At 43.9% G+C, this 23,699-nt stretch overlaps 1 protein-coding gene across 1 annotated transcript; it reads left to right on the top strand.

Annotated features, from left to right (window-relative positions):
• The first annotated feature begins 19,423 nt into the window (after positions 1-19,423).
• Positions 19,424-23,300, top strand: LOC118380105 (rRNA 2'-O-methyltransferase fibrillarin-like). The gene is made up of 8 exons (XM_035767104.2): positions 19,424-19,592; positions 20,455-20,586; positions 20,808-20,945; positions 21,124-21,389; positions 21,519-21,651; positions 21,736-21,848; positions 22,063-22,208; positions 22,798-23,300. The coding sequence occupies exons 1-8, from the start codon at positions 19,583-19,585 to the stop codon at positions 22,820-22,822; spliced, it is 963 nt and encodes a 320-aa protein (XP_035622997.1). The 5' UTR covers positions 19,424-19,582; the 3' UTR covers positions 22,823-23,300.
• The last annotated feature ends 399 nt before the right edge of the window (positions 23,301-23,699 follow it).

The following is a 23,699-nucleotide window of genomic DNA, read 5'->3' as shown; positions in this document are numbered from 1 at the left end:
GAAGCCCGGGACTGAGGGGAAGCCCGGGACTGAGGGGAAGCCCAGTACTGAGAGGAAGCCCAGTACTGAGAGGAAGCCCAGTACTGAGAGGAAGCTCAGGCAGGTAGTTGGCTCCGGCAGATCCTGGCTGGCTGGCGGATCTGGAAGAGTCTGGTTGACTGGCAGATCTGGAAGAGTCTGATTGACTGGCAGATCTGGAAGAGTCTGGTTGACTGGCAGATCTGGAAGAGTCTGGTTGACTGCCAGATCTGGAAGAATCTGGTTGACTGGCAGATCTGGAAGATCATGGCTGACTGGCGGATCTAGCTGCTCTGGCTGCTCCATGCAGACTGGCAGCTCTGACTGCTCCATGCAGACTGGCAACTCTGGCTGCTCCATGTAGACTGGCAGCTCTGGCTGCTCCATGTAGACTGGCATCTCTGGCTGCTCCATGCAGACTGGCATCTCTGGCTGCTCCATGCAGACTGGCAGCTCTGGCTGCTCCGTGCAGACTGGCAGCTCTGGCTGCTCCATGCAGACTGGCAGCTCTGGCTGCTCCGTGCAGACTGGCAGCTCTGGCTGCTCCATGCAGACTGGCATCTCTGGCTGCTCCATGCAGACTGGCATCTCTGGCTGCTCCATGCCGACTGGCAGCTCTGGCTGCTCCATGCAGACTGGCAGCTCTGGCTGCGCTAAACAGGCAGGAGACTCCAGCAGCGCAGGAGAGGAGGAAAGCTCTGGCTGCGCTAAACTGGCGGGAGACTCCGGCAGCGCAGGAGAGGAGGAAAGCGCTGGCTGCGCTGAACAGGTGGGAGACTCCGACAGCACTGGAGAGGAGAAAGGCTCTGGCTGCGCTGAACAGGCGAGGCGCACTGAAGGCCTGGTGCGTGGTGCTGGAACTGGTGGAGCTGCCACCGGAGGACTGGTGTGTGAAGGTGGCACAGGATGGACTGGACCGTGAAGGTGTACTGGAGAGCCTGAGAGCAGGGCTGGCACAGGACGTGCAAGGCAAGGTAGGTACACAGGAGGCCTAGTGCGTGAGGCTGGCACAATTTTCACCAGCTGACTAACACGCACCTCAGGACGAGTATGGAGCGCTGACCCAGGTGCCATCAAATCCCCGACACGCTCCGTCGGACGAATATCGTACCTAAAGCACCATACTAGCAACTCTCTCATTACTCTCTCCTCCACTTTCCCCATTAACTCCTTCACAGTCTCTGCTTCGCTCACCTCTAACACCGGCTCTGGTTCTGGTCTCCTCTTTGGCTCCTCACGATAACCAGGGAGAGTTGGCTCAGGTCTGACTCCTGACTCTGCCACACTCTCCCTGCCCCCCTAACCCTCTTCGCACTGCTCCAGCGAATCCCAGGCGGGCTCCGGCACTCTCTCTGGGTCGACCGCCCACCTGTCTATTTCCTCCCGAGTAGTGTAGTCCCTATATTGTTGCTCCTGCTGCCGCTGTTGCTTCTTCTCATACCAGCGCCTCTCAGCTCTCGCTGCCTCCAGTTCTTCTTTGGGGCGGCGATATTCTCCAGGCTGATCCCAAGGTCCTTCACCGTCCAGTTCGTCCTCCTATGTCCAGTCCCTCTCTCGCTGCACCTCGGTGCGGCTACACTCCCCTGGTTTAGCCCAGGGTCCTCTCCCGTCGAGGATTTCCTCCCAAGTCCAGAAATTCTTGTCGCGCTGCTCCTGCTGCCGCTGTTGCCTGTTACCACGCCACTTGGTCCGGGTGGGGTGGGTGATTCTGTAACGGCGTTCGTCTATCGAAAGAGAGTCGGACCAAAATGCGGCGTGGTGGTTACTCATGTTCTTTAATTCAAAATATGTACGATACAAGAAATAACTTAAATTACAAAACAACAAACGAAACGCGAAAACCTATACAGCCTATCTTGTGAAAACAAACACAGAGACAGGAACAATCACCCACAAAACACACAATGAAACCTAGGCTACCTAAATATGGTTCCCAATCAGAGACAACGAGAATCACCTGACTCTGATTGAGAACCGCCTCAGGCAGCCAAGCCTTTGCTAGACACCCCTACTCAGCCGCAATCCCAATGCCTACTAAAACCCCAATACGAAACACAACAAAATAAACCCATGTCACACGCTGGCCTGACCAAATATATAACGAAAACACAAAATACTAAGACCAAGGCGTGACAACTTATATACATATTTTTTTGTATATTTTGGTTTTGGGAGTTTTATGAGCACTTATTAAACGACTCCGTTTATACCAAGTTCGTTTTCATGCGCCTGACTTCCCTTCCACTGACATGCACCCATTACAGACAGCTGTGGTATACCACAGGTATGACCAAATATTTATTTTTACTGCTCTAATTACATTGGTAACCAGTTTATAATAGCAATAAGGCACCTCTGGGGTTTGTGGTGTTTTACCAAAGGGCTGTATCCAAGCACTCCGCATTGTGAAATGCGTAAGAACAGCCCTTAGCCATGGTATTTTTGCCATATACCACAAGCCCTCGTAATCCTTGCATGCAATATGCATTTGGAAACTTCCCGAAACTATACTTTCATAGCACACAAATAGTTTTAGTGTGTCACGTTAGTGCAGAATTCTGCCTTTTTTCAGCAAGAAATATCTTGCTACAATGCTTATTGTAATTTCTGCTTGGCACCAGACAAATACTGTGATTGACTTGCATTTCTCCAGTCGGATGAGAATTCACCAATGTGTACCTCTGGTATATTTCTTCGTTGTTGCCTATTATCCTCTGGTGAAATGCATGATTAACTTGGGGCGGCAGGGTAGCCTAGTGGTTAGAGCGTTGGACTAGTAATTGGAAGGTTGCAAGTTCAAATCCCTGAGCTGACAAGGTACAAATATGTCGTTCTGCCCCTGAACAGGCAACTGTTCCTAGGCTGTTGACTTGCCTAGTTAAATAAAGGTTTTAAAAAAAACATTAGGAAATGTAGCTGGCTACATTCTTTCTATGATTAACATAAATTTGTTTTTGGAACGAAAAAAACCTTGCCTTTTAATTGTAAGTTAATTTACTTGTCGCTGCTAGCCAAATAGCATTTCATTTCTGTTGTCATCTGATGAAAATTAAGTTATTTTCTGCCAAATGTGTTGCACTAACGCATTTTCTGTGAAGGAGAACAATAGTTGCACACCCCTGATCACTCTATGATCAGGTGGGGGGGGATTCAGATTTATTGATGTTTTGAAAATGCAGATTTCTGAACTCTAATGTGACTGCTGGGAGTCAGGAAGCAGAGGGTGAGTTTAATAATGATGGTGGTGGTCATGGTGTGTGACAAATCAAGAGAAGGGTCTAAACATGAAACCAGAACCAATGCTGCCTGATGACAGGTTGGTATGGGTTATATGAGCGTAATCAGGGTGGTGATGAAGTCCAGGTGTGCTAACGATGGGGAGCAGGTGTGTGCAATGATTGCCAGGTGTGCACAATGTGGGTTGTCAGGACCAGTGGTTAGTAGACAGGCGCCGTTGAGAGCCGGAGGGAGCAGGAGTATGCGTGACAGATACACTTACTGTCTGCTGTTTTAACACAGAATCCCACAGAGGTATTTTGTGTTGCACATTGACCTGAACTACAAATGGTAACTTGGGAGGGAACAAAAAACCTTGGCTTGAAGCTGTGCTACACAAAAAACCTTGGTGGAAATCTGTGGTAAAACATCGAACAGTAGCCAGTGTATCTTTTCCAGTCCATTTGTAAAGTTTTTTGGGGGTGATAAATAAGTTGAGTGTTCAAGGTTTCCAAAACCGTATCAGAATCAAGGATCAGTTGTTTAAGGTAGAGCGTTTCACACTTTGATCAGTTCCCCTCAGTTAAATCAAAAGAACGATTCAATAACTCTAATGCATTGTAGGCTCCTTCACACAGAGCTAAATCGGAAGCCAGTGGCCTACGTGTAGTGTCTAAAAATGCATATAATCTTAAAGAAAAAATTCAGTTGGATCGTTAGAATTGACACTAAATGCAATTGAATATCCATGGAGAACAACTTTTCGATATCTTGTATGTCGTCACCATAGTCCCTATGGCAGGGGTCATCAACTACATTCAGCCGCAGGATGATTTGAGTGGATGGTCGGGGGGCTGGAACATTATTATAAATCATTTGTACGCCGCAAATTGACCACATGAAGCTCAAATAATTATAGTATTTGACAAAAACATCATTTAAAATCTTGATTACTTATTCTTTGGTATCATGGAGTTTGCACATTTTGTTTGCATGCTGCCGCCTACTGTGTGGTAGTGTGTGTTCAATCCTGTTACATTTTGTGATAGAAAAATGTAAAAGGAGGGGGAAAAGGAAAGAATTGCAACCAACGAACCCTCCACCTACATATACCACTATTTCATAAATGCATACAAATCACCACCCCATTCCACTACTTTGACCCTAACTGATCCTACACCAGGCCGATGGCTTGGGCGGACGGGACTCTTTCAATCAAAACACCTTGTAACTCTTCTGTACACCCAAGTACTTCTCCGCAACTGCCACCACAAAATAATGTTTCTGTGATTTACGTTCCATTTCTGAGGTACAATTGATAACCATGGCAATGAATGCTAAGAAGTTAACTTTACTGAAGCTCAAATTTGTATCACTCTGTACTGGCCTAAGCCTACTACTCACCCTTGACGAATCATCCTCTACTCTCTTCACTGCCTCAGTATATGACACCTTCTGTTCTACTCTGACCCTGGCAATCTCAACCTGTCTCTCTCACATCGGTCACTTCTGATCCCCAGCAACATGGGCACCCCCATAATTGACACAGTTTTTTCCAACGATACTACACATTACTTTGTCCCATGCCCTCTTCACACTTCTCACATCTCTGAATCTCCCTCCTACACACTGCTACAATATGACCATAAACACCTTAGTGGATTTGGCACAAAAGCCCTCAATGTTAACTGATATATCCTAACATGACTTTGTCAGGTGAAGACTCTGCTTCAAAACCCAAAAGGAAAGACAGTGTCTTCTCAGTTTCACCACGCTTGCCACCGGGTCTGCGTCACACAAAACGGCAGGCGTCACTGACACAGGGAATTTTCAATTTCAGTTGCTCTACAACACTTAACATCACCCCAGTAATCACTCTTTTCAAAGGTGCACTGCTCCGGAGAGCAAAGCAAGTCACAGATCTTGTCCCTAATCACGTGATGCTCCCTCTGGATAGAAGAAATACAGAAAATAATCACAAGTCCACTTCGAGCTACCTTCACCAATTTAACAGTACCCAACCTATTTTCTACCCAGCCTGAGACAACTATCAGCCAAAAGGCAGGGATCCACTTTCTCCAAAAATGTCTCTCCTTCTGGGCCCGAATCATCATTTGGATGACCATTGGGGCGAGACTCTGAGGTCTTCATCACACCTGCCACCACAGGTAATTCATCCTCACGCTCCTCAGGTTCAATTTCTGAGCCATCAGAGTCAGTCGAATAGGGCTTGTACTTGGCCCATTTCTTAATAAACACACATCTTCCCACTACACTCGGCTCTTCTTCTTCCTCGCTGTACATAACCCTGTCTATATTTTCACCACGCACACTCTTGCCACGCTTTCATTGTTTGCAGAGCATACACTGATGGCATTTCTCCAAAGCCCAACTTCTGTTCCTTAGCCCACATTACTAGTCTGGCTATCTCTGGCCTCTCCATGATTCCATTTCCAAACCTTGATTACATTGGGATAAAATCAGTAGTGGGGTGTGGGTAAAATCCCTGGGGAAGCCCCACAAAAAAAGGCATATTACATGTGTTGTGATAATTGCATTGTTTGCTCTATAACCAGCTAATTCATATGCCTTGTGACCAGTATATATAGGCCTAAAGGCAGAGACAATAAGAAGGCACAGTAGCAGAATAAATTAAACCACACTTGTTTTATTACAAAACCGGAGAGCAACCTCTGCCCGGTGAAGTCCACAAAGCACGTAACAGACAGCATGGTCATGCAAGTTAATGTTTACAACATTTTTGGACCACTAAACAACTATTGACTCAGAACCAAAGAGGGTTACTGCAAGTCGCAAAGAAAACAGGAGCTGCCTCCACTATACCAGCACCATTTAAACTTAAACATTTCAAAATCATCAAATCACCTCTGCTTAGTCTAATAAAGTGACAACTAAAAGATACCAAAAACAATTGAATCCAAATCAACACAAGCTACATATGAATTGGCTGTCAATGGTTCTGATTTCTGTGTGCGTGTGTAGGTATGTGTGCAAGTATAAAAATCATGTTGACCCTACTTGTAGAGAAACACCAATGCCATCCTCTTCTCTTTCATGTTGACCAAACGGTCTATCTCTCTGTCATACAGTACAAGCTTTCCTTTTTTGTTGTCCTAAACTACCGAGCTAAAATGTTTGCTCGCTAGCCTAACTTTCATTCATGGGCAACATTAGCTAGTTAACATGAGCCTTTTACATCTAGCTACATATTGAACTTCCATCCTCTCAGGCCAGGGGCACAACAATGTATGTATTAATGGTTGAATCAGAAACGCTGTTATAATCATTGGCCAGTAGGGAGAATTAAGTAAAACCACAAATACAAATCCCTATCTCTATCCATGGCTAATTTAGGAAAGGGACCATTTTAGGTAGCTAGCTAGCCACCGAAGGACAACAATACAAACAGCTGCAACAATTCAAGTTCTTTCTGTACAGTGCATTCGGACACTTTGACTTTTTCCACATTATGTTGCAGCCTTATTCTGAAATGGATTAAATAGTTTTTTCCCCTCTCATCAATCTACACAGTACCCTATAATGACAAAGCAAAAACAGGTTTTTAGACATTTTTGCAAATGTATCAAAATAACAGAAAATCACATTTACATAAGTATTCAGACCCTTTACTCAGTATTTTGTGAAGTACCTTTTTGCAGCGACTACACCTCAAGTCTTCTTGGGTATGACACTACAAGCTTAGTACACCTGTATTTGCAGAGTTAATCCCATTCTCTGCAGTTCCTCTCAAGCTCTGTCAGGTTGGATGGGAGCGTCGCTGCACAGCTATTTTCAGGTCTCTCCACAGATGTTAAATCGGGTTCAAGTCCGGGCTCTGGCTGGGCACTCAAGGACATTCAGAAACTTGTCCCGAAGCCCTACCTGCATTGTCTTGGCTGTGTCCTAAGGCTCATTGTCCTGTTGAAAGGTGAACCTTCTCCCCAGTCTGAGGCCCTGAGCGCTCTGGAGCAGGTTTTCATCAAGGATCTATCTGTACTTTGCTATGTTCATCTTTCCCTCAAACCTGTCTAGTCTCCCAGTCCCTGAAGAACATTCCTACAGCATGATGCTGCCACCACCATTCTTCACTGTAGCAATGGTGGCAGGTTTCCTCCAGAAGTGACGCTTGGCATTCAGGACAAAGAGTTCAATCTTTGTTTCATCAGATCAGATAATCTTGTTTTTCATGGTCTGAGAGTCCTTTAGGTGCTTTTGGCAAACTCCAAGCGGGCTGTCATGTGCCTTTTTCTTAGGAGTGGCTTCCGTCTGGCCACTCTACCATAAAAGTCTGATTGGTGGAGTGCTGCAGAGATAGTTGTCCTTCTGGAAGGTTCTCCCATCTCCACAGAGGAACTCTGGGGCTCTGTCAGAGTGACCATCGGGTTCTTGGTCACCTCCCTGACCAAGGCACTTCTCCCCCAATTGCTCAGTTTGGCCAGGTGGCCAGCTCTAGGAAGAGTCTTTGTGGTTACATACTTCTTCCATTTAAGAATGATGGAGGCCACTGTGTTCTTGGGGACCTTCAATGCTGCAGAAAGTTTTTGATACCCTTCCCCTGATCTGTGCCTCGACACAAGCCTCTACAGACAATTCCATCAACCTCATGGCTTGGTTTTTGCTCTGACATGCACTGTCAACTGTGGGACCTTATATAGACAGGTGTGTTCCTTTCCAAATCAATTAAATTTACCACAGGTGGTCTCCAATGAAGTTGTGGAAACATCAAGGATGATCAATGGAAAAAGGATGCACCTGAGCTCAATTTCGAGTCTCATAGCAAAGGGTCTGAGTACTTATGTAAATAAGGTATCTGTTTTTTAATATTTTTTTTAATCATTTAATTTAAAAAAAAATACATTTATAAAACCTGTTTTGTGTTTTGTCATTATGGGGTATGGAGATTGATGAGGAACATTTTTATGTAATCCATTTTAAAACAAGTTTGTGACGTAACAACATTTGGGAAAGGTGAAGGGGTCTGAATACATTCTGAATCTGGGCTCCGGGCAGCCGAGCGGAAATGGAGGAAAACTCGCCTCCCTGCGGACCTGGCATCCTTTCACTCCCTCCTCTCTACATTTTCCTCCTCTGTCTCTGCTGCTAAAGCCACTTTCTACCATTCTAAATTCCAAGCATCTGCCTCTAACCCTAGGAAGCTCTTTGCCACCTTCTCCTCCCTCCTGAATCCCCCCCCCCCTCCCTCTCTGCAGATGACTTCGTCAACCATTTTGAAAAGAAGGTCGACGACATCCGATCCTCGTTTGCTAAGTCAAACGACACCGCTGGTTCTGCTCACACTGCCCTACCCTATGCTCTGACCTCTTTCTCCCCTCTCTCTCCAGATGAAATCTCGCGTCTTGTGACGGCCGGCCGCCCAACAACCTGCCCGCTTGACCCTATCCCCTCCTCTCTTCTCCAGACCATTTCCGGAGACCTTCTCCCTTACCTCACCTCGCTCATCAACTCATCCCTGACCGCTGGCTACGTCCCTTCCGTCTTCAAGAGAGCGAGAGTTGCACCCCTTCTGAAAAAACCTACACTCGATCCCTCCGATGTCAACAACTACAGACCAGTATCCCTTCTCTCTTTTCTCTCCAAAACTCTTGAGCGTGCCGTCCTTGGCCAGCTCTACCGCTATCTCTCTCAGAATGACCTTCTTGATCCAAATCAGTCAGGTTTCAAGACTAGTCATTCAACTGAGACTGCTCTTCTCTGTATCACGGAGGCGCTCCGCACTGCTAAAGCTAACTCTCTCTCCTCTGCTCTCATCCTTCTAGACCTATCGGCTGCCTTCGATACTGTGAACCATCAGATCCTCCTCTCCACCCTCTCCGAGTTGGGCATCTCCGGCGCGGCCCACGCTTGGATTGCGTCCTACCTGACAGGTCGCTCCTACCAGGTGGCGTGGCGAGAATCTGTCTCCTCACCACGCGCTCTCACCACTGGTGTCCCCCAGGGCTCTGTTCTAGGCCCTCTCTTATTCTCGCTATACACCAAGTCACTTGGCTCTGTCATAACCTCACATGGTCTCTCCTATCATTGCTATGCAGACGACACACAATTAATCTTCTCCTTTCCCCCTTCTGATGACCAGGTGGCGAATCGCATCTCTGCATGTCTGGCAGACATATCAGTGTGGATGACGGATCACCACCTCAAGCTGAACCTCAGCAAGACGGAGCTCCTCTTCCTCCCGGGAAGGACTGCCCATTCCATGATCTCGCCATCACGGTTGACAACTCCATTGTGTCCTCCTCCCAGAGCGCTAAGAACCTTGGCGTGATCCTGGACAACACCCTGTCGTTCTCAACTAACATCAAGGCGGTGTCCCGTTCCTGTAGGTTCATGCTCTACAACATCCGCAGAGTACGACCCTGCCTCACACAGGAAGCGGCGCAGGTCCTAATCCAGGCACTTGTCATCTCCCGTCTTGATTACTGCAACTCGCTGTTGGCTGGGCTCCCTGCCTGTGCCATTAAACCCCTACAACTCATCCAGAACGCCGCAGCCCGTCTGGTGTTCAACCTTCCCAAGTTCTCTCACGTCACCCCGCTCCTCCGCTCTCTCCACTGGCTTCCAGTTGAAGCTCGCATCCGCTACAAGACCATGGTGCTTGCCTACGGAGCTGTGAGGGGAACGGCACCTCAGTACCTCCAGGCTCTGATCAGGCCCTACACCCAAACAAGGGCACTGCGTTCATCCACCTCTGGCCTGCTCGCCTCCCTACCACTGAGGAAGTACAGTTCCTGCTCAGCCCAGTCAAAACTGTTCGCTGCTCTGGCCCCCCAATGGTGGAACAAACTCCCTCACGACGCCAGGACAGCGGAGTCAATCACCACCTTCCGCAGACACCTGAAACCCCACCTCTTCAAGGAATACCTAGGATAGGGTAAGTAATCCTTCTCACCCCCCCCCCCTAAAAAGATTTAGATGCACTATTGTAAAGTGGCTGTTCCACTGGATGTCATAAGGTGTATGCACCAATTTGTAAGTCGCTCTGGATAAGAGCGTCTGCTAAATGACTTAAATGTAAATGTAATGTAATGAATGCAATATGTGAACCTGCGGGGATAAGAGGCCTCAATTCTGTCCTTCATACACCAACCTATCATGAACTAATACAATACAGTGTATTCCACAAGTGGCAAGTCATCCACAGCAGCAATGCATTCCAAGTTAACCTTCAAAGTAAATAGGTTTGGCTCAATTAAATAAAATCTGCAATAGTGTATTTAGCCTACACATTAGCTTTTTGTAGACACATTAGCTTTTTTGTAGATGGGAATTTCCACGGTAACGGAATTACGCTTTGACTCAGATTTTTCACTTTAAATGTATGCCAAACAAAAACCATACAACTATGCACAAGAACTACTTTGAAGAAATAAAATACAATTTCACGAAAACATATTTAATGGAAGAACTGTGCAGATGCAAAGTTTGGTAACAGAATAAAAACATTTTTTGTTTTTTATGCGACCATGTTTTCCAAAAACGCAGAATTAAGATTCAAAGATGTCTGCATTAAGAATGGGGTGTCAGCTATGAAATCATACCAGAGTTTAAAAAAAATATATATATTGGTTTTTGAGTGGATTTGCATCATGTAATATTCATAAAATTATAAATACGAATATAATTTTATTCATGGCAGGGGTCAAGTTAGAGTTCAGAAATCTGCATTTTCAAAATGCAGACCATAAAAAAATCTGCGTTTTAAAATATTTCACCTACATTTTATATTGAAAGTCAGTGTTTTTTTTGCTTCAATAGAGAGATCAGGGGCGTGCAGCTATAATTTTACTTTACAGAAAATACATCAGTGCAACACATTCTGCAGAAAATAGCTTAATTTTCATCAGATGACAACAGAAGCGCAACTCTATTTGGCTAACATGAGCTTAGAATGTTTGTTTGAAGTTAATCTAGCATTTTACTGTAGAAAAGTAGGCTACCCCGAGAAAAGTACTGGAAAAAAGTTGCTACGCACCAGTTAGAGCTGATAGAATGCCCTCATTTACATTTAAGTCATTTAGCAGACGCTCTTATCCAATTCTCATCCAAGTGGAGAAGTGCAACTGAAGCAACAAATTAGTCTGATGCTGAGCAAAAATTACAATAAAAGCCTATTAGATTTGTGTTTATAAAATGCAGAAAAATGTCTTATGTGTTTTGTATTTTTTTCAGCGTTAACGCGACCCCTGCATGGGGATGTATCCTGAATAGGTACACAAAGGTAGAACTATGCCATATCCTTATTTTGCATATTATTGTAACGAGTTCCGCCCCTAAATAAGGCCACATATGTTTTGTCCGGACCAGACCAAATCTGAAACAATCATAGATTTCTATGCTTCGCAAGTTTGGGAATTACAGTACAGCAAAGTGGAGCACACTACAGTACAGCACAGTAGAGTTTGTGCTCTGCTGTACTCTACTGTATTTCTAAAAACATGTTTTTGCTTTGTCATTATGGGGTATTGTGTGTAGATTGATGAGGGAAAAAAATATTTTGTCAATTTTAGAATAAGGCTGTAACCAAATGTGGAAAAAGTCAAAAGGTCTGAATACTTTCCGAATGCATTGTATGTATTTCTGTATACATCTGTCCCTTCTTTGGACACTGTTAACAAACCTCCAAACGAGATTCAATGCCATACAACACTCCTTCTGTGGCCTCCTCTTGCTATTAAATGCAAGTAAAACTAAATGTATGCTCTTCAACCGATTGCTACCCACACACGCCCGACTGGCGTTCACTACTCTGGATGGTTCTGACTTGGAATATGTGGACAACTACAAATACGTAGGTGTCTGGTTAGACTGTAAACTTTCCTTCCAGACTCACAGTAAGCATCCCCATCCAAAATTGACTTCCTATTTCGCAACAAAGCCTCCTTCACTCATGTTGCCAAACATACCCTCGTAAAACTGACTATCCTACCGATCCTTGACTTTGGCGATGTCATTTACAAAATATCCTCCAACACTCTACTCAGCAAACTGGATGTAGTCTTTCACAGTGCCATCCGTTTTGTCACCAAAGCCCCATATACTACCCACCACTGCGACCTGTAGTCTCTCGTTGGCTGGCCCTCGCTACATATTCAATGCCAAACTCACTGGATCCAGGTCATCTATAAGTCTTTGCTAGGTAAAACTCTGCCTTATCTCAGATCACTGGTCACCATAGCAACACCCACCCGTAGCATGCGCTCCAGCAGGTATATCTCACTGGTCATCCCCAAAGCCAACACCTCCTTTGGAGGCTTTTCCTTCCAGTTCTCTGCTGTCAATGACTGGAACGAATTGCAAAAATCACTGAAGCTGGAGTCTTATATCTCCCTCTCCAACTTTAAGCATCAGCTGTCAGAGCAGCAAACTGAGAATTGCACCTGTACACAGCCAATGTGTAAATAGCCCACCCTACTACCTCATCCCCATATTGTTATTTATCTTTTTTGCTCTATTGCACCCCAGTATCTCTACTTGCACATCATCATCTGCACATCTATCACTCCAGTGTTAATGCTAAATTGTAATTATTTCACCTCTATGGCCTATTTATTGCTTTACCTCCCTAATCTTCTACATTTGCACACACTATAAATATATTTTTCTATTGTGTTATTGACTGTACATCTGTTGATCCCATGTGTAACTCTGTGTTGTTTTTGTCGCACTGCTTTGCTTTATCTTGGCCAGGTTGCAGTTGTAAATGAGAACTTGTTTTCAACTAGCCTACCTGGTTAAATAAAAAATGACTAAATGTGATTTGATAGGTGACAGCAAAATCCAAGCTGGCTTCCCTTGACACTTTTTTTAGGTGCACCAGGACCATTCACAGTTGAGCTCAACACTGATTAGCTAAATTGTTCAACTTTATTTATCAAGGGAGGTCAAATGCTTGCTGGCTTCCCTTGCATTTAATTCAGCAACAATGTCATACTCGTTTTGACCAGACAGCATCAGATAGGTGGGCTACACGTAGAGAGACAGAGGGGCACTGTTTCGCTCACTCAGATGCTTTCTCCGATGAGATACATTCAGCCAGCCTCTTGCGAATTGAAGGAACATTATGAAACACAGAGAGACGAAAGATGTATTACTTTATGTGTTCTTATTTTTTTTCTTGGTCAAATTTTTGGGGAAGCCTGGCTTCTCTTGGTACCCATGAATAGTGGTCACTTATAGAGTGGGGTTCAAATTTGTATATATTCATTTTTTATTATTATTAAACAGTAACATGCAAAACACAAAAAAAACAGAATAGCCAGAGGGATTACACAAAGAAATAAGGAAAATGAAAAAATATAAATAATAATAATACAAATCCACATTATACCAAATTAAATAGACATTTTGTTTTGCATTTGTTTTCATGATTCCGGATAATTTTGCAAATCAGATTTTTTTAAATGAAAAAGGCAATTTTTCTTAAAACATTTTGATTTGTGTATGAAAAATGTTCCTAGTAAAATAAAGAGATTTATGACATACTGACGTTCAATTTTGGGGTCTGTGTTGTAAAATAATGTCAAACTTAGATATTTCAATGATTGTATGCATTTTGTTACCAAGATATAGTTTCACATCAGTCCAGAACACCTCACTATGTAAACAATTACAAAATAAGTGTTCAATAGATTCCGTTTCTAGTTCACAAACCTGCATTCACTGGTAACATCATGTATATACACTGCTCAAAAAAATAAAGGGAACACTTAAACAACACAATGTAACTCCAAGTCAATCACACTTCTGTGAAATCCAACTGTCCACTTAGGAAGCAACACTGATTGACAATAAATTTCACATGCTGTTGTGCAAATGGAATAGATAACAGGTGGAAATGATAGGCAATTAGCAAGACACCCTCAATAAAGGAGTGGTTCTGCAGGTGGTAACCACAGACCACTTCTCAGTTCCTATGCTTCCTGGCTGATGTTTTGGTCACTTTTGAATGCTGGCGGTGCTTTCACTCTAGTGGTAGCATGAGACGGAGTCTACAACCCACACAAGTGGCTCAGGTAGTGCAGCTCATCCAGGATGGCACATCAATGCGAGCTGTGGCAAGAAGGTTTGCTGTGTCTGTCAGCGTAGTGTCCAGAGCATGGAGGCGCTACCAGGAGACAGGCCAGTACATCAGGGGACGTGGAGGAGGTCGTAGGAGGGCAACAACCCAGCAGCAGGACCGCTATCTCCGCATTTGTGCAAGGAGGAGCAGGAGGAGCACTGCAAGAGCCCTGCAACAGGCCACAAATGTGCATGTGTTTGCTCAAACAGTCAGAAACAGACTCCGTGAGGGTGGTATGAGGGCCTGAAGTTCACAGGTGGGGGTTGTGCTTACAGCCCAACACCGTGCAGGATGTTTGGCATTTGCCAGAGAACACCAAGATTGGCAAATTCGTCACTGGCGCCCTGTGCTCTTCACAGAGGAAAGCAGGTTCACACTGAGCACGTGACAGAGTCTGGAGACGCCGTGGAGAACGTTCTGATGCCTGCAACATCCTCCAGCATGACCGGTTTGGCGGTGGGTCAGTCATGGTGTGGGGTGGCATTTCTTTGGGGGGCCGCACAGCCCTCCATGTTTCTCGCCAGAGGTAGCCTGACTGCCATTAGGTACCGAGATGAGATCCTCAGACCCCTTGTGAGAACATATGCTGGTGCGGTTGGCCCTGGGTTCCTCCTAATGCAAGACAATGCTAGACCTCATGTGGAGTGTGTCAGCAGTTCCTGCAGCAGTTGCTGCAAGAGGAAGGCATTGATGCTATGGACTGGCCCGCCCATTCCCCAGACCTGAATCCAATTGAGCACATCTGGGACATCATGTCTCGCTCCATCCACCAATGCCACGTTGCACCACAGACTGTCCAGGAGTTGGCGGATGCTTTAGTCCAGGTCTGGGAGGAGATCCCTCAGGAGACCATCCCCCACCTCATCAGGAGTATGCCCAGGCGTTGTAGGGAGGTCATACAGGTACGTGGAGACCACACACACTACTGAGCCTCATTGTGACTTGTTTTAAGGACATTACATCAAAGTTGGATCAGCCTGTAGTGTGGTTTTCCACTTTAATTTTGAGTGTCACTCCAAATCCAGACCTCCATGGGTTGATAAATAATAAATGATCATTTTTTTGTGTGATTGTGTTGTCAGTACATTCAACTATGTAAAGAAAAAAGTATTTAATAAGAATATTTCATTCATTCAGATCTAGGATGTGTTATTTTAGTGTTCCTTTTATTTTTTGGAGCAGTGTATTTAGAAATCAAGTTATTACACAGGCAGAATCTACGGACAATCTTAAAGAAGATTTCCTTTTGAGGGGCGCAGGTAGCCTAGTGGTTAGAGCGCTTGGCCAGTAATCGGAAGGTTGCTGGATGGAATCCCCGAGCTGACAAGGTAAAAATCTGTTGTTCTGCCCCTGAGCAAGGCAGTTAACCCACTGTTCCCTGGGCGTCGTGGATGTCGATTCGGAGGGGTTGGGTTAAATACGGAAGACCCATTTCATTTGAAACCAATTTGTGTGGAGTGAGCCAAGCACGGCGCCAGTTTACATCAAACAATGAAGCCCAACAACATATAGCAGAAGGAATAGAATTCCTGTAGAAAATATCCCATATTAAACGATTGCTGAATTTCTTATCTGGTAAACCTATGCCATTCACCTGGATATCACTTACAATAGATGTTCCAAAATATGCATTATTCTGAAGTAAAGATTTTATCCCACTTTTCCATATGAAGTTGTACAATAGCCTATCTAAAGTGTATTTGGGAAAAAAGATAGCCCCTCAGCTTTAGGTAGAAGCCCTCTCCCCCGAAGATTTAAATCCCTCCCTAACCATGAGGAAAATGTATTTCTGATAGATTCAGTTACAGGATTCAAATGAAGTGTTTCTGATCTGTTTCACCTCTCCACCCCCCTCCAGGTGTCGCCCATCTTCTCCATTTCCCCCAGTGTATATATACCTGTGTTCTCTGCTAGTTTGTTTTGTTCTTTATGTCTACCAGTTTTTTCCCCTTGCGCCTGTCTTTTTCTAGTTCCCGTTTTCCCCCTATTTTGCCTGCTGTTCTGTACCTTGTCACACCACTCTGGATTATTGACCTCTGCCTGCCCTGACCCCGAGACTGCCTACCTTTCTGTACCTCATGGACTCTGATCTGGATTACTGACCTCTGCCTCCCCTTGACCTGTCATTTTGCCTGATATTAAGATCATTCACAGCCTTTAGATTTTTGGTGATTATTACACTGAGGTAGGTTACAGTTTATTTTTCAGAGATGTTAATCTGCTGGATTGACAGCTCCTTTCAGAACAAATATCTCACATTTGGAAAGATATAATACCAAACAACCTCTCTCTCTGTGAGCAAGACAAAGGAGCTGATTGTGGACGATAGGAAAAGGAGGGCCAAACAGGCCGCCTTTAATATCGACGGGACTGAAGTGGAGCGGGTCGAAAGTTCCTTGGCATCCACATCACCAACAAACTATCATGCTCCAAACACACCAAGACAGTTGTGAAGAGGGCACGGCAACACTTTTTCCACCTCAGGAGACTGAAAAGATTTGGCATGGGTCCCCAGATCCACAAAAGGTTTTACAGCTGCACCATCGAGAGTATCCTGACCGGTTGCATCCCCGCCTGGTATGGCAACTGCTCGGCATCTGACCATAAGGCGCTACAGAGGGTAGTGTGTACGGCCCAGCACATCACTGGGGCCAAGCTTCCTGATATCCACCTATAAACGAGGTGGTGTCAGAGGAAGGTGTAACGGATGTGAAACAGCTAGCTAGTCAGCGGTGGTGCGCGCTACATAGCGTTTCAATCGGTGACGTCACTTGCTCTGAGACCTTGAAGTAGTGGTTCTCCTTGCTCTGCAAGGGCCGCGGCTTTTGTGGAGCGATGGGTAACGATGCTTCGAGGGTGACTGTTGTTGATGTGTGCAGAGGGTCCCTGGTTCGCACCCGGGTATGGGCGAGTGGACGGTCTAAAGTTATACTGTTACAAAGGCACAAAAAATTGTCGGAACTAGAAGCACAAGCATTTTGCTACACTCGGATTAACATCTGCTAACCATGTGTATGTGACAAATAAAATTGCCAGACTCCAGTCACCCAAGTCATAGACTGTTCTCTCTGCTACCACACGGCAAGTGGAACCAGAGCGCCAAGTCCAGGACAAAAGGCTGCGTAACAGCTTATTCCCCCAAGCCACAAATCTGCTGAACAACTAATCAAGTGGCCACCCGGACTATTTACATTTTAGAGAACTGCTTCACAATATCCAATGCTAATCTAGTTTGTGGAACATTTTTCCCAAAAAAGTGAGGCGTCATGTGCCAGTTGGGAATATCTTGATCTTTGGCCTATAATGTCATGCCTTCAAATTGACTTTGATAAACTAAAGAGCATAATGTTTAAGATACTAACAAAAAAGGTGAGATTGGACAACTTTGTAAATGTTAAAACCTTAGGGATCCCCCCCCACACACAATTTTCACCTAAAATGACATGCACAAATCTAGCTGAAGCAAGGATATGCATATTCTTGATACCATTTGAAAGGAAACACTTTGCAGTTTGTGGAAATGTGAAAGGAATGTAGGAGAATATAACACATTAGATCTGGTAAAAGATAATACAAAGAAAGAACCAACTTTTTTTTGTACCATCTTTGAAATACAAGAGAAAGGCCATAATGTATTAATCCAGCCCAGGTTCAATTTAGATTTTGGCCACTAGATGGCAGCACTGTATGTGCAACGTTTCAGACTGATCCAATGAACCATTGCCATTCTGTTTATCATTTTGTATCAAGACTGCCCAAATGTGCCTAATTTGTTTATTAATAACTTCATGTTCAAAACTGTGCACTCTCCTCAAACATTAGCATGGTATTCTTTCACTGTAATAGTTACTGTAAATTGGACAGTGCTGTTAGATTAACAAGAATTTAAGCTTTCTGCCAATATCAGATATGTCTGTCCTGGGAAATTGTTACTTACACCTCATGCTAATCGCATTAGCCTACGTTAGCTCAACCATCCGGCAGGGGACCCACCAATCCTGAAGGTTTACCTTGATGATGTTCCATGACAGTTTGATACAGCTATTGCCACCATTATAAAATTATAATAGCATCAACAAAAAAATGACCAAACTTAATGCTTAAGATAATCAAAGATAAAATTGTGACTTACGGTATCAGATGCTTTCTGAAAATCCAACAGGGAAGTCATCCACTAGATCACAGTACTCAACCAAATCTAACACCAGCCTCAGATTATTAGATATATGGTGCCCTTTCATAAACCCTGATTGACATTCAGCAATCAGATCATTCAAACACGATTTTAACCTTTTCGCAAAGCTTGAGGCTATAATTTTGTATTCGTTATCTAGGAGTGTGATTGGACACCAATAATTAAGAGATCCTTGTGTGGTTTAGGTATAAGAGTAATAACCCATTGCTTCAGAGAGGCAGGTTTATAACCTCTTTGTTCATGTAAAAATGGCACTATTTTGTCAGAGAAAGTTTTGTAAAATTCAGAGGTTAATCCATCTCATCCCAGAGATATTTTTATTGAGCAACCCCATATTGGATGTCCATAATGGATAAATCTTGACATCAAGACCGATTGGATTCTTCACTGAGTTAACATTCTCTATAAATTCAAGGAGATCCTTAGTCACTCAAACTGTTATCGAAGGAGTAAAGATTCTCTTTATTTAGTGGTAAAGTCTGATAACTCTATCCCCATTAATCTTACATTTCCGGAGTGTGTTGAGTTCCCTCTCCTCTTTTCCAAATGAAAGTATCTGCTGTTCTTTTCAAGCCATTATTTTCTGGATCTTATAGAGGCTCCTCTAGCTTTTTCCTCATAAAGTATATCTAGTTGATTCTGTAAATCATTCAATTTAGCGTTCTAATTAAGATCAAGCTTCTTAGAGAGCTCAGTTACCTCACATCTTCTTAAACCAAGCCGTTTCCCTTAAGTAGTACAGGCTGAGCAGATTTTAAATTTAAGCAGTTCCCAATAGAGTATTTCGTATCATCATTACTGCACATTTTTAGTCAGCCATATGACTTTATGATCCGTCAGGACTGCAGGCAGTATTATTTTGTATTTTTTTTAAACTCTGTAGTCTTGGGCTCAAGAGCGTCCAGACCGTGGTGTATCATGGGAAGGAGGAGTCTGATGACGCATGGCCACATTGCTAGGTAGTGTGTGCTGCGTGTTCAGGAGAGGAAGAGAGAGAAGACCGAGCAAAACAATTTCGAGCTGTTTTAGATTGAGAGCACAGCAATTTACCAAATATGACACCAGGTAAGTTTATTTGACCAATTGAGTAGACGGGGATACATAATGTATATGCCCGTAAGTCTTACTATTATGAAGGACAAATTGTATTGTGAAGTTTCATCTTCCGGCCTGGTGTTGCGAGCATTAACGTTAGCCATGATTTCTCTCACACAACTTGAACAAGTAAATCGTGCATGTAGCTAACTATACAGTTACACGTACGATGTGTTTGTGTTCGATTTCATTATTGATCATTAATATTAAAGTGTTTGGACTGTCTTTGCTGCTTCTGTGATTTAATGCACATTTTTCGCAATGGTACAGCCCGCATGGCACAAACTAAACACGTGTTCATACGCACTAACTTTAGCTAATTAGCTTTCAAGCAATCTATGTAGTTATTGTTCGCACACAACACACCTATTGTTATTTTGCCTGAACGTGATTTTGATTTTGAGTGCCTAGCCAAATATCGGTCAAACGTTATTGGCACATGTGCTCGCAACATGCTAGCATTGGTAACCAGGTCACTAACTAGCCCATTGCATTATCTATATTCATTGCCGGCCGTGTCATGCTGTTTACCCATTATCTTTGGTTTACCACTCAAGCTCAAATGCAGTCTTCTAGTTTGCTGGCAAACTTAACACCTAGACATTCAAAAATATTGACTATCCTATTCCATTTCCAAGTTCTTTGTAGCCCTTTTTTGAACCGCTATTAGGGTATCAATTCCACCATGCATTAGTTGTTGGAATTTATGATTCGAGAAGTAATCTATACTATAACATGTACCATCAATCTGAAGCATCTCATTCATTTGTTTGCACCATGTCATGTGCCATATATTTGAAGGTTGATCTCAATTTTTTTCATATTCTTTAAGGATTCAGCCCCCGGGGTGGTGATCGAGGCGGCAGAGGAGGCTTCCGGGGAAGAGGAAGCTTTGGAGACAGAGGTGGTGGACGGGGGGGTTTTGGAGATAGAGGCGGACGAGGAGGATTCCGAGGCAGAGGTGGTAAGTCAAACATAGCTAGATTTTATTTGACATGTTATAGGTACATGCCTGTTCCGTCTTGTGTAAGTTTACCTGACTGATGAGCATTATCACATATTTGAGGTCAACCTAATGTGACATAACACATCAAGTTTTGCGCTATTGCCATGGATGAAAGTTGTTTACTGCACGTGGTTAATTTGTGTACAAACGGGACATTACTTGTTATTTCCCTGTTACAGGAGGTGGATTTAGGTCTCCAAGCGGTGAGGGTGGCTTCAGAGGCCGTGGAGGTGGTCGTGGCACCCCCAGGGGTAGAGGTGGACGTGGCGGCTTCGGGGCTGGCAGGAAAGTCACTGTGGAGCCTCATAGACATGAAGGTGAGTGGAAAATTTGGAGCTGTGCAATACAAGCTGTCTCCAGCAGAGGCCTGTAGTTGCACTATTGTTTGTGTTGTTCAGCAGCACCCACTCTGTGCAAAATGTTTCTTCTGAACTGTAAACTTCCCAATATATTGGAGTGTTGTAATTTCACACGTCTCCATTTTCCTGCCCTCAGGAGTGTTCATCTGCCGTGGTAAGGAAGATGCCCTGGTGACAAAGAACATGGTGATTGGAGAGTCCGTGTATGGAGAAAAAAGGATGTCTGTCGAGGAAGGAGAAACAAAGATTGAGTACAGAGCGTGGAACCCTTTCCGGTCAAAGCTGGCAGCAGCCATCTTGGGAGGAGTTGATCAGATCCACATCAAACCTGGCTCGAAGGTCATGTACCTGGGTGCCGCATCAGGGACGACAGTGTCCCATGTGTCAGACATCGTTGGACCTGTGAGTATATATTTTTTCCACGCATAATCAGAACTGTCATTGGTTTAGTTGGGCTACTCGATAATTCTCACAATGAAGTGTGGTCCTCCACCCCTGTACATGTAATGAGGCTTTTCCTCTGTTTTGCAGGAGGGTCTTGTGTATGCTGTGGAGTTCTCTCACAGGTCAGGACGTGATCTGCTCAATGTTGCCAAAAAGAGAACCAACATCATTCCCATCATTGAGGATGCCCGGCATCCACACAAATACCGCATGCTTGTTGGTAAGTCATCAAAATCATACACTGATGCAAAAATACTGTGGAAGTTTATATTTTACCAGCTCTGTCTGTACCCTCTTTATGCAGGCATGGTAGATGTCATCTTCGCTGATGTGGCCCAGCCTGATCAGACCAGAATTGTTGCACTCAATGCTCACAATTTCCTTAAGAACGGAGGGCACTTTGTCATCTCAATCAAGGTGAAACATTGAAACTGTTCAAAACGGTGTTATTCAGAATTAGTGGTGCCATCTTCTGGAATACTATTCTTAAACAGGCAAATTAAGATATTAGACGTTGAACATTTTGCTTTGAACTGCAAAGCTTTTGATTTTTGGAGCAACCTAGATTGCTCTTACTGGGGGCCAGTGCCTCAGTTGCAATGGGATTAAAGTTTGTCTCTTCTCCCTCCAGGCAAACTGCATTGATTCAACGGCAGCACCGGAGGCTGTGTTTGCTGCGGAGGTGAAGAAGATGGGCTCGGAAAACATGAAGCCCCAGGAGCAGCTGACATTGGAGCCTTATGAGAGAGATCACGCCATCGTAGTAGGAATCTACAGGTGAGGAAATGCTTGTTTCTAAATATACACAGGTCACGTTAATGAAATAATAACGTGTAACAAGTATCTTGCTGCGTTTTGTAAACGTTGATCTAAAATACTGCTTATTGCAATTTTCTGCTCAGACTAATTTTTTTCAGTTGCACTTTTCCACTCGGGGTGACATATTCAGACAGCGTTCTGGCTGATGTGTAGCTACTTTTCTCCGGTACTTTTCTTGGCATAACCTACCTTTCTCTGGTAAAATGCAAGATGAACGTCAAGCAAAACATTAGGAAATGTAGCTGGCTAACTTATTTCTATGATAAACATAGCAAAAAATACCTTGCTTTTTCATTGTAAGTACATTTACTTGTGTGGCTGCTAGCCAAATAGCATTGCACTTCTGTTGTCTGAATTAAGGTATTTTGTTGCTTTAGTATATTTTCTGTGATGGAAAACTATAGTTACATGCCCCAGTCACTATTGAAGCAACAAACAAAACTCACTAAATTTAAAATGCAGATTTTTGTATATGGTCTGCATTTTGAGAATTCTGACATGTATTTTGTCTTTATAGTATGAATTCATCAAATATTCCTTCCTACAGACCTGCTCCCAAGAATAAGAAGTGAACTGGCCCGTAGCAGCTGTGGCATAGTGACTTTTTGTGGATCCACCTCTGCCATGGAGGGTGCTCAGCACTGGGATTTATCAAGGCACTGATTGGACCCCCACATGCTTACACCCATATCCAAACGGACCATTTCAGTATTCCTGTCTCCAGAGCTTAGACGGTTTAGAAGTACATATGTTTTTTTTTGGTCTGGGGAGAGTGTTGTCGGGGTGAAATTCACGTTGCTAATAAACTCTGTAGTGCCATGTAAAGTAGTGTACAGAGGGAAAGCCTGAATGATTTAACTGTGTTTTTTTGTTTATTCACATTCATTTGAAATCTAATGCTTTTAAAGAACTGTTTAAGTTTATCATTGAAGTCAAATAATTATTTTCCCTTGATGTTAAAACAAGACTGGCTTACACCTATGTATGTTTCACTTTGACTTAAATGTGATTTTGTACCTTTACTTTTTTTATTAAAACATTGTGGTTGTATATTTTATTTAGTTCTGTGCTTTTAAGACATGGTTGGAGGAACAATATGTTGCCATGACATAAGTAATGGTCATGCTGACTGCAGGAATGTCCACCAGCTGTTGCCAGGGTATTGAATGGTCATTCTCTACCATGAGCTGCCTCAATGTTTTAGAGAATTGAGCAAGTATGTATGTCTGGTCTCACAACTGCAGACCACGTGTACCCAGGACCTATACACCTGGCCTCATCTGCTGGATCAGCTGAGGAGCATATCTGTCTGTAATAAAGCCCCTTTGTTGGGGAAACATGTTCTAATGAGTGGGCCTAAACCCACCCGTGGCTGTGCCCCTGCTCAGTCCTGTGAAATCCATAGATTAGGGCTGAATTAATTTGAATGTAGCGTTTATTTTTGTTCCG

Source organism: Oncorhynchus keta, chromosome 34 (genome assembly GCF_023373465.1).
Source record: "Oncorhynchus keta strain PuntledgeMale-10-30-2019 chromosome 34, Oket_V2, whole genome shotgun sequence".
Lineage (NCBI taxonomy): Eukaryota > Metazoa > Chordata > Actinopteri > Salmoniformes > Salmonidae > Oncorhynchus > Oncorhynchus keta.
The sequence above is the reverse complement of the archived record's forward strand: the minus strand, read 5'-3'. Positions and strand labels throughout refer to the sequence as shown.